This window comes from Sycon ciliatum, chromosome 9, assembly GCF_964019385.1.
Source record: "Sycon ciliatum chromosome 9, ocSycCili1.1, whole genome shotgun sequence".
NCBI classification, from domain to species: domain Eukaryota; kingdom Metazoa; phylum Porifera; class Calcarea; order Leucosolenida; family Sycettidae; genus Sycon; species Sycon ciliatum.
The window spans coordinates 847863-859737 of NC_088651.1; the positions used below are offsets into that span (position 1 = coordinate 847863).

General features: G+C 50.5%; 1 protein-coding gene across 1 annotated transcript in view; it reads right to left on the reverse strand.

Annotated features, from left to right (window-relative positions):
- Positions 1-11875, reverse strand: part of LOC135824438 (tubulin-specific chaperone D-like) — an 83266-nt gene that overhangs the window by 51717 nt on the left and 19674 nt on the right. Inside the window, exons 11-17 of the mRNA XM_065337177.1 lie at positions 11260-11354; positions 6740-6799; positions 5712-5808; positions 5171-5228; positions 4605-4720; positions 2146-2226; positions 839-912 (exon numbers count right to left, since the gene is read on the reverse strand). Of these exons, the coding sequence (XP_065193249.1) occupies positions 839-912; positions 2146-2226; positions 4605-4720; positions 5171-5228; positions 5712-5808; positions 6740-6799; positions 11260-11354 (581 nt within the window). The remainder of the gene's footprint in view (positions 1-838; positions 913-2145; positions 2227-4604; positions 4721-5170; positions 5229-5711; positions 5809-6739; positions 6800-11259; positions 11355-11875) is intronic.

Here is an 11875-nt window from a genome sequence, read left to right on the forward strand (position 1 = left end):
TAGCCCAGCCATCACCACCAGCACCACTAGCCCAGCCATCACCACCAGCACCACTAGCCCAGCCATCACCACCAGCACCACTAGCCCAGCCATCACCACCAGCACCACTAGCCCAGCCATCACCACCAGCACCACCAACCCAGCCATCACCACCAGCACCACTAGCCCAGCCATCACCACCAGCACCACTAGCCCAGCCATCACCACCAGCACCACTAGCCCAGCCATCACCACCAGCACCACTAGCCCAGCCATCACCACCAGCACCACTAGCCCAGCCATCACCACCAGCACCACTAGCCCAGCCATCACCACCAGCACCACTAGCCCAGCCATCACCACCAGCACCACTAGCCCAGCCATCACCACCAGCACCACTAGCCCAGCCATCACCACCAGCACCACTAGCCCAGCCATCACCACCAGCACCACCAACCCAGCCATCACCACCAGCACCACTAGCCCAGCCATCACCACCAGCACCACTAGTCCAGCCATCACCACCAGCACCACTAGCCCAGCCATCACCACCAGCACCACTAGCCCAGCCATCACCACCAGCACCACTAGCCCAGCCATCACCACCAGCACCACTAGCCCAGCCATCACCACCAGCACCACTAGCCCAGCCATCACCACCAGCACCACTAGCCCAGCCATCACCACCAGCACCACTAGCCCAGCCATCACCACCAGCACCACTAGCCCAGCCATCACCACCAGCACCACTAGCCCAGCCATCACCACCAGCACCACTAGCCCAGCCATCACCACCAGCACCACTAGCCCAGCCATCACCCCAGATTGTTACAATGCTACTTCTCTAGCTGTCACTCACCAGATGTTGCCATGTACTCCGGTGCTATCTCTGTTAAGTTGTGCAGTGCTTTTGAAGCCAGCTCACGGACAGACCTTTACAGCAGCAACACCAACAGAATAACAACATACACAAAGGAAGAGAGTTGCTAACCAGGCCAAGTGCTGATCAACAGAACAGATGCTGAGGAGGTTGATTGTACCCGCCGCGTTATGCACGCAATGGGAAGGACGATGGTATGGTCGGACCAGTCAAAACCTGCTTCCGTTGGTCCTGCTCCATCATCACTACCACCACCACTATCATCACCACTACCATCCCCCACCCACCCCACCAGCAGTACCAGCAGCACCACCACTACCACCACCACTATCATCACCACTACCATCCCCCACCCACCCCACCAGCAGTACCAGCAGCACCACCACTACCACCACCACTATCATCACCACTACCATCCCCCACCCACCCCACCAGCAGTACCAGCAGCACCACCACTACCACCACCACTATCATCACCACTACCATCCCCCACCCACCCCACCAGCAGTACCAGCAGCACCACCACTACCACCACCACTATCATCACCACTACCATCCCCCACCCACCCCACCAGCAGTACCAGCAGCACCACCACTACCACCACCACTATCATCACCACTACCATCCCCCACCCACCCCACCAGCAGTACCAGCAGCACCACCACCGGCTGGGGAATAAGGTCAAGATACAAGGCAATGACAACAAGAAGAAGGAGAGGATGATGAGTGTGTGAGACAAAGATCGCCGAGTACGCGAAACTCGGAGTTACAACACATTCTTCATCCACGTCTCCTTGTTGGAAGTAGCTCTGCCCTTTCGGCATGGAGCACTCTACTGGACAGCTTGGAACCTCTCCGTTTTAGAAGGCAATGGTCAGACGCGTAGCCCGCATAGGGCGCATGCCCCCCCCCCCCCCCCCCCCAAATGTCGACCTAGGCTCAGCATGCACATAACGACGACGGATGACATGCACCAGCCATTATACACATACAGGCAACTTTGCTTATAACGACACTCGGCGGCGGGGCATCAGAAAAGTGTCCTTATTCGCGAAGTCTCATTATATGTACATGTATTACAGTTGGATGGGACTTTGCTCTGGGCATGGAAATTCTGTCGTTATTCGCGAATTGTCATTATGTCCACAGTCGTTATTAGCGAAGTTGACTGTATGCGGCCGTGCACTCTCCTCAAAGGGGGACCAGCTATGCCCCTGATGGCAAAACACGTCACATCGTAAGCAGTGTTACACTGCAATCTGCTGTGCATCTACAGCTCTCTTACCCGTCCCAGTGGTTGAGCTTGGATCCAACGCACGCCTCGATCAACGGAACACAGTACTTCTCAAACTTGCCTATCTGTACGCTGAGAAAGAGAGAGAATATGCACATACACATGCACGCACACACACACACACACACACACACACGCACGCACACACACACGCACGCACACACCTTGTACCTTGCTTTTTGAAGCCGTAGTATTTTCAGTCCATTCTGCGTACTTGGTAAGTACCTGTTTGTAGCAATATGGCCCTTTTGTAGCATTCACACCATGTAGATACTGCCTCTGGCATCGTATTATGTTCTGAGTTCCGGGCGATTTCTAGCTACGGCCAGTACTCGGTCCCAACCTGCTCGGATTCGGGGAGTTGTACAGTATATTTACAGTCAACTTTGCGTATAGTGACACTCGGCGGGGCATCAGAAAAGTGTCCTTATTCGCGAAATGTCCTTATACGCGAAGTCTCATTATATGTATTACAGTTAGATGGAACTTTGCTCTGGGCAAGGAAATTCTGTCGTTATTCGCGAATCGTCGTTATATCCACAGTCGTTATTAGCGAAGTTGACTGTCGTTTGATTATTTCACCCTGGACCTGTCCACATAGGACGCTTGAAACATAATTATACCAAAGAAAAGATATGGCAATCACACCACACTGGGCTCTTTTGGGCCTAAAACTGCTACCGTATTTTACGGAGTACAGTGTATAAGGGGCCGTCCGTAAATATCGAACTTTTTTCACCAAACGAATTATTTTAGTTTAGACCCAACCCCTCCCTCCCTCCCCCTCAGAACGTAAAAAATGTTGACATACATGCATAAACAACAGCCATGTACATGAATCAATGTGTTCTGAAACGAAATTGGTCAACCCCCTCCCACCCCATAACGAAATTATTTCGTTTTGTGAAAAATGTTCGATATTTACGGACGGCCCCTAAGCAGAAATACTCGTCTGGAATTTAATTTCGTCTTTTTCATCCGAGGAGCTTCGGGACTAAATAAATGCCGGACTAGTGTCGATTTGTCCAGCTTTTCAATACACTCTTTAATATGATCCATGGACGAAATTTACAACCGGACGAACTCAATTTGTTTGGAGTTGGACGAAATTATCGACCGACGAAATTTTCTGCCAGTACAGTATGCCCCCCCCCCCCCCCAATACTTTGGGTGAATTTTGAGTGTTCAAAGTGCGACTAAGGCTCGGAATGTGGGTGGGATCCAGATCCAGATCCAACTCTCAGATCCGTCGGATCCTTCAGAATCAACCGATCACTTTTTCTTGGACCTTGGCTGTTGGCATGTTGACGAAGTAAAAAATGGCGCTGACAGGTCACCCAACAGGGCGAAAGTCGTACTGATCACGCACGTCGTACGAAAAGTCGACTAGTCGTACGACAATGAGTACAAAAATTATTTTTACCCGCCATATACGCACAAAGGTCACATTTGGATCCGATGGATCCAGTCAACCCTGCTCCCGCGGCAGGGTTGACTGGATCCAAATCCGAAGGATCTGGATCCGGATTTGACCAATCAACCACTGCAGATCCAGTGGATCCGATCAAACGATCACGGCCTTATGCTCCGTAAATTACGGTATTCATACTATTTTGAACTCGGATGGTGAGTCAATTTAATTATGGTAAAAAAAAGGAGAAGGACAAAATGTTACGAGTTATGACTATGACTCGCTGACTGTGTTATGATCTGGTTACGCTGGTGGACAGTTACTAGTACACTCAGACGTCTCTTATCCGGACGCCTCAGATACGGGCACGTCTCTCTACCGGCCACCCTCAGCTAGAGTTCCTATGGCAAAAATGCTTCGAATTTGAGGGGTTGAACTTTTTTTCCGAATGCACAAGTGCTTATTTGTCACTGCCAACCTGTGTAATCCATACATTTTTATCCATGGATTATTTTTGTAACCTGAACATGTGCAATATGCACCAAAAAAACTTCTTCAAAAATGATATGATACATGGTAGATGAGTTATCCTGAGATACGGGCAAATCTGAGATACGGGCAGTGCCCGGTCCTAAGGTGCCCGGATAAGAGACGTCCGAGTGTAGTCATAACTCGTAACATTTTGTCCTTCTGCTTTTTTATACTACTGATTTACTGCCACAAACCTGTGCATTTGGTAAAAGCGACTGAAGAGCTCTTATATAGTGATTCCTTTATGCTGTAAGATCACTAGCGTTAACGAACACTTAATTCTAACGACTTTTAAAAATCATTATGTGCAAAACCATGTACCGGTATATGTACAGTCATTCAACGGTTTTTGACAGCTAGAATTCGTTAAAATTTCAGGCAGGGAACCAGGGACCTTCGCTTGAGGCCAGCGATACTCCAACCACTGAGTTATGGTGGAGCTGTCATCCCAGCAGAGACTGTTTCAACATTTTCTTTCACAGACTTCGAAACCTAAGATCTTCCCTACCTAAGATTCAGGTAGGCGTTCTGTCGGTTTCCGACCGCAAAGTAGTCTGCCATGGTAACGATGTCAATACCGTTGGGGAAAGTCCCCTGCCGACCCACGTTCTCCTGGAAGGCAGCCTGCAAAGTGAAGAAGTGCAGTACCAGCAGCAGCAGCAGTAGCAGTAGCAGCACCAGCAGCAGCAGCAGCAGTAGCAGAAGCAGCAGCAGCACCAGCAGCGCCAGCAGCAGTAGCAGCAGCAGTAGCAGAAGCAGCAGCAGTAGCAATAGTAGCAGTAGCAACAGCAGTAACAGCAGTATCGGCGGCAGCAGCAGCAAAAAACAACGACCACTGTGAGAATATAGACCAGTACATTGCCCCTCCATCCTGCCAAATATGTTTCGGTTGAAGACAAAAGTACCAATCCTGATGCCCCCCCCCCCCCTCCCGCACACACACACAGACACAGACACACACACAGACGGACAGACACACACACACACAGACGAATGGACGGACGCACTAAGAAGAAAAATAGACACACACACACACACGCACACAACACACACAGCGCAGACTCAAAGACTCACGGATGCAGCACGTCGACAGTTAATCTCCCGGTCAAACACCGTTGTGATAACCAACGCCCTGTAGTATCAAGAAGCAGTGTAAGACAAGGCAACACACTATCAACGTCAGACAGCAGTGAAATCACAGGCACACGCATGGAAAGTTCAACTAACTGAAAAAAGAGTCGCGGTAATAAGCTGGACTGAAAACAATCTCCAAGCATAATAGCAGAGCTCTCCTTTCCTCTCGTCATTGTCATCGTCGTCGTTCTCCCTCTCCCTCTCCCTCTCCCTCTCCTCTCTCTCTCTCTCTCTCTCTCTCTCTCTCTCTCTCTCTCTCTCTCTCTCTCTCTCTCTCTCTCTCTCTCTCTCTCTCTCTCTCTCTCTCTCTCTCTCTCTCTCTCTCTCTCTCTCTCTCTCTCTCTCTCTCTCTCTCTCTGTGTCTCTCCCTCTCCCCGGCTCTGCTCTCCTCTCTCCTTATCCCATCTTCCCGCAAAAAAATAAAAGTACATTTGCCTATACAGTTGACAGGTGCACCGCGGGCTTACTGCATCGTACATACCTGGCGATTTCATCAACATACTGCTCAATGTCCTTGGGTTCGTACGCCCGGGCAAACGACCAGCACACATAGCAGGCGGCGTCACGGACGTGAGAGCCTGAGGCACAGACACAAAGACACAGACATATTATGTAAGCACACACACACACACACACACACACACACACACACACACACACACACACACACACACACACACACACACACATGCGCGCATGCACGACGCACGCACACACACACACACATGACAAACAGTCAGATACAACATGCCAGATATTATACCTACGATCATCCAATAAAGCCCAAAACTCGACCCCAATACCCAGGCTACAACTACACTGCGCATTGCCAAATATGGAAGGTATGAGTTATGCATGAGAGTACGCTGGGATCAGCAATGCACTGTTCAACACCCCCACACGACCATGCATGGGTGTGGCTGTGTGTGGTGCTGGCTGTACAATTAATTACGTCATTGAGCAATGGTTTTGAAACGCAACAGAAACACAACATGATTACACTGTAACACAGTAGCAGGGAAGACACGGAGAGCAGACACAACACACCACCACCACCACCACCACCAGCAACAGCACCACCACCATCACCACCATCACCACCACCAGCAGCATCAGCAGCAGCAGCAGCAGTAGCCGCACCAGCATCAGCAGCAGCAGCAGCACCACCACCACCATCACCAGCAGCAGTAGCAGCAACAGCATCAGCAGCAGCAGCAGCAGCAGCACCACCACCACCAGTACCAGCAGCACCAGCATCAGCAGTAGCAGCACCACCACCACCATCACCAGCAGCAGCACCAGCAACAGCAGCAGCACCAGCACCACCACAAGCAGCAGTAGCCGCAACAGTAGCAGCAGCACCACCACCACCAGAAGCAGCAGCAGCACCACCACCAGCAGCAGCAGCAGCAGCAGCAGCACCACCACCGCCACCACCACCAGCAGCAGCAGCACCACCACCACCGCCACCAGCAGCAGCAGCATCAGCACAGCCGTACATACACTTACCTATACTGCAGGATCCATAGAGTTGGTCGTACGCCGTGGCACTGACTACAACGGGAACAACTGATCAGATACAGACAACAGCAGAGACACGCACAAACCGAAGCAGACAGGCACATACAGACACAGACAGACAGACGGACACAGACACACACAGACGGACACAGACAGACACAGACAGGCACATACAGACACAGACAGACACAGACACAGACAGACACAGACGGACACAGACCGACAAACCAACAAACCACACAGACAGACACAGACAGACACAAACCAACAAACCAACACAGACACAGACAGGCACATACAGACACAGACAGACACAAACCGACAAACCAACACAGACAGACACAGACAGACACAGACAGACAGACAGACAGACACAGACAGACAGACACAAACCGACAAACCAACACAGACACAGACAGACACATACAGCACATCAGCACGGACAGCAGACAGGCACAGACAGCAGAGAGGCGCAATGTGGTAAAGTTTGTGGTACAAGCTTACAAAACCAGTTGCACTTCATACTAAATAAATCAAAGTGTAACCTCCTTTCTGGCAAGACATCTATCTCTGCCTAATCGTTCGCTTTTATTTGTTGTGAGATCTCAGCGACAACACAAAAAAGCTGCGTGCTAGGTTGGTCGTAACGTCAGTGTCACCATGAGCGAAAGTCCTGAACCCTTTGCTGCTTGATTTCGCCATCGCCCACACACACACACAGGTAGAACTGCATGCTGTGCGCATGGCTGTTTATAATATCGTAACTCAAGGGAGGACAAAGCAGTGATAAGCTTCCACAAGTTCCCTCGTGATCGTCAAGCCAGTTGCCTTTGGACGAATTGCTGTGCCCGTCCAGGGACATGGAAGCTATCGTTAGTTGGGATGACAGTAGGCATGCACATCGAAGACCACTCACCGTTATCCCAAACATTTGTAGCAGAGGATGGTTCGAACGGAGCCACAATGGATACAGAACTTGAAGACCTCACGCGAAAAAAGCGAGAGCTGATAACATCCCTCCCATTTATTTTGTTTGCTACATTACACTCCATGCACAAGGCACTCACGGTGGGTCCCATCAGTCACTTTATCCCACAGGCACTCCCAGTCCCAATCCCACCACTCAATCAAAAGCCTCAGACTCACAATACTTAGTGTTTACGAACACCAGGAGAAATTTGACAGTAGAGTAAACGAGTGAGGTGCCGAACCAGGACGATGTAAAGGCATGGAGAAGCCACTTGACGGTAGCGTACGAAGAGACCAAGAAGGTCATTACTGAGTATATGGAAGCATGTAGTGGACAGTGACTCCAGAAAACACGCTGGTCTCCAGAAGCAGTTTAAACAGCTTGAAGGCCAGTATGCAGATGCCATGGAATTGGCTAGGAGTGTGCTGATCAGGAGCAGCAGAGGGATCCTGGCAGCATCCGCCAGGCAGACTCCCAAGCAATCGCCACTGAGAGGAGCAACACTGTCACTGGCGTCAGTGCGCGAGGAGACCAGAGAAATTCGGGATCTGCGTTTCTTGGTCGCCAGGACGACACACAGGATATGTTGCCCAGGGCTGCTGAGGATGGAAAACGGGTGAAAGAAAAGGTTATATTTCTCGCCGGCCGAGCGGAGCAAGTGAGGCGAGAAATGATTTCTCGTGCAACAAAATTATTTTTCTTGCGAATATGGAATCTGATTTCTCTTTTTGTTGCTGCTCTTTTTGCCTGACTCCTTGAGTCAGTTTTTTGTGTCTCACCAGTGTCCCCACCCTCCCACCCTTCATGTCTGTCCATCTTCTTCCATTTCTTTCTTGGCTGTTGATATGTTGTGCCTGTTTTTATGCTGCCATGTTGCCACTTGGGGTTATACACCCGGTTTTTTCCCTCATTCGTGCGTCCGTCGGCGCGAGGGTTTTTTCCCGGCTGGCTCGGTCCAGAGAAATTAATCTGACGGTCCCAAGTGGTGCTTGTCCTGGCTTATTTATGTAGGTGAATGTACTCATTCTTTCCTCCTGGGGTCTGTACCCCTGTTGTTGCTCCTAGTTTTCTTCTGCATTCCGGTTCACATCTGGCTGCGGCCTACTACCCTCACTCTGTGTGCTCCTGCCTCTGTTGTCTGGGTCCATGTCGTTATGTCGGAGTATGTGGAGCGAGAACTGGACAGTTGTGTTGTGATGGTCAGAGATCAGTCCGGGTACAAAGTGAATGATTCAGCAGTTACAAACACCACAACAGCGTGCGAACAAGACACTGGTAGCCATTAGCTTCACGTGGTGCTGTTGCGTTTGCCTCCAAGCTGTATGGCGGGCGGCAAACTGACAATGCCATTCATTGTGCAGCATTCCTCCGGTCCTAAGTCAAACCTGGGGTCCGGGGATGTGTGATGAAGGGTGACCGCGGTTTCCCGACTGGAGACTTGCGGTCAGACGGTGTATCTCATGTGACCCCAACCTTCACGTAACAGGCCACAGCTGTCTGCCCCTTCCACAGGAAGTTTCATCCAGGAAGCTGTCTTCATGTCGGATTCATGTTGAACGCATCATCAGACGCATCAAGGTACGCTGTGTATCATCTTAGGCACATGGGCATAGCTGGTCCCCCTATCAGGGGTGGGTGGGTGCACAGCCGCATTCAAATGTACGTGTAGGATGGCTGGTGCATGTCCTTCATGGTCATAACGTGCATGCTCAACCTAGGTCGACATTTTTAGGGGGGGGGGGGGTGCACGTGCCCCCCCCCCCCCCCCCCCCGTGCCCATGCAAGCTACGCACCTGTAGGCATGTAACTTTATTTCTCTTTTTTTGTACAAGTGCCCATGGTCCCCAACCTGGTTATAATCGGGGAACAAAAAATGGTGGTGAGACCTAGTGTATTCGGCCGACCTAAGGTCTCGGCTTCATAGCGAACTGGATGCACCTATAACTGGAATGAAAAACTTATCTAGAGTGACATCACCTCGTATCACTTTCCTTGGTCTGCCTTGCCTTTAGAAGAAAACTAGTTTAAGGGGGCGTCCGCAATTATCGAAGAAAAATCCGTCCTCGCGCAAAATTCTCTCGGACCCCCCCCCCCCCCCCACACACACATTTTTTCCTTTTACTTTATTTTTTCCCAGTCAGCGATACCTATCCTAAACAGACATTTACCGAATTTTCCGGGGTATAAGCAACACTGGAGTATAAGCCACACACAGATTTTTTGGTCACGAAATACTGAAATCTACCCTGTATTTCACGGTTCAGTTGCTCACCGTAGTATAAGCCGCACAAACTTTTTTTCGCGTGAATTACGAGTGTGACTATACTTCACGCATATCCCACCCTTGTACAGTAAAATCTGTGAATGCGACCACTCGGATAAGGCGACCACCTGTCCAAGAGAGGACCACTACAACTATGACCAAGGGGTGTTATTTCCAGTCAAATAAACCCTGGATAAGGAGACCACCTGTATACGGAGAGCACATTTTGAAGGTCCCTTGAGCGGTCGCCTTAGACAGCTGTTTCACTGTAGTCTTACGCAAGCAATGCCGTAACCCCCATATCCCACACTAGCTTAGACAAGCAATGCCGTAACACCCATATCCCACACTAGCTTAGACAAGCATTGCCGTAACACCCATATCCCACACTAGCTTAGACAAGCATTGCCGTAACACCCATATCCCACACTAGCTTAGACAAGCAATGCCGTAACACCCATATCCCACACTAGCTTAGACAAGCAATGCCGTAACACCCATATCCCACACTAGCTTAGACAAGCATTGCCGTAACACCCATATCCCACACTAGCTTAGACAAGCAATGCCGTAACACCCATATCCCACACTAGCTGCTTAGACAAGCAATGCCGTAACACCCATATCCCACACTAGCTTAGACAAGCATTGCCGTAACACCCATATCCCACACTAGCTTAGACAAGCATTGCCGTAACACCCATATCCCACACTAGCTTAGACAAGCATTGCCGTAACACCCATATCCCACACTAGCTTAGACAAGCAATGCCGTAACACCCATATCCCACACTAGCTTAGACAAGCAATGCCGTAACACCCATATCCCACACTACTAGCTTAGACAAGCATTGCCGTAACACCCATATCCCACACTAGCTTAGACAAGCATTGCCGTAACACCCATATCCCACACTAGCTTAGACAAGCTAAGCTAGAGAGAAGCCAGCGGAAAGCCGCACGATTATGCCTCCGCCTCCCTCTCTACGCCCACATTAACCACTCTGACCTCCTACACCGCATCAAATGGCCCACTCTCTTCTCCCATTTCAAAGTTGTTAAAAAACATAGCGTTTGCTCACTCCCTCCACCACAATTATGCCCGGCCTCGTATTCTGATGCTCGCAACCCCTAATCATGTCAATACAGGCTATAGCTTTCTATAGGGGTCTCATCGGGTCAAATGAAAACCGATTACTAGTAGATCTACTACTAACAACCACAATGGCTTGGACAGGGCATCATCGAAGCACAACCGGCAAAGAAACCCCTTACCTTCAGCAAGACGACCTGGCTCCAGGAGTCCACGCCTCCCAAGCTCAGCTAGTGCCAAGCATCCACCGTGCCAAGCTGCATGCGTGGACGTAGGACTGTACATGCACAGATCGTGAGGAGAGAAAGAGTGGAGAGAGAGCAGGAGCAGGAGTTTGAGTGTGTGTGTTTGCTCGTGTGTGCGTGCGTGCGTGCGTGTGTGTGTGTGTGTGTGTGTGTGTGTGAAAAAAATTTCGCGGAGAGGAAGCAGATTTGTTAGCTCCTGGTTTTCTCTTTGTTGGCCTCCTCCACGGGGCGGCCTTGGCCTTCTGGTCAGGGTCGTCCCTGGGTATTGACTGGCAGTAGGCTTTTCATGCCTTGCAGCCGGTTTCGCTCGCGCGGAAGGACATTCAGTGAGCTGACGACCAGGGCGGGTAATTTGTTGCCGTCACCGTCTTCTTGCGTCCTTTCCGCATCCTCCGCAGTGGCGTGGCGAGCCCTCGGATCAATCCCCAGCCTGTACCAATGCAGTGGCGTTCGGCAAAACAAGTGGATTCCTAGATGATAAAGGATACAGGTCACACCCGCAACAATTTATTCCTGCGCGGTGAAAGCTGGAATTGTGAATGTGTCGTGTTGT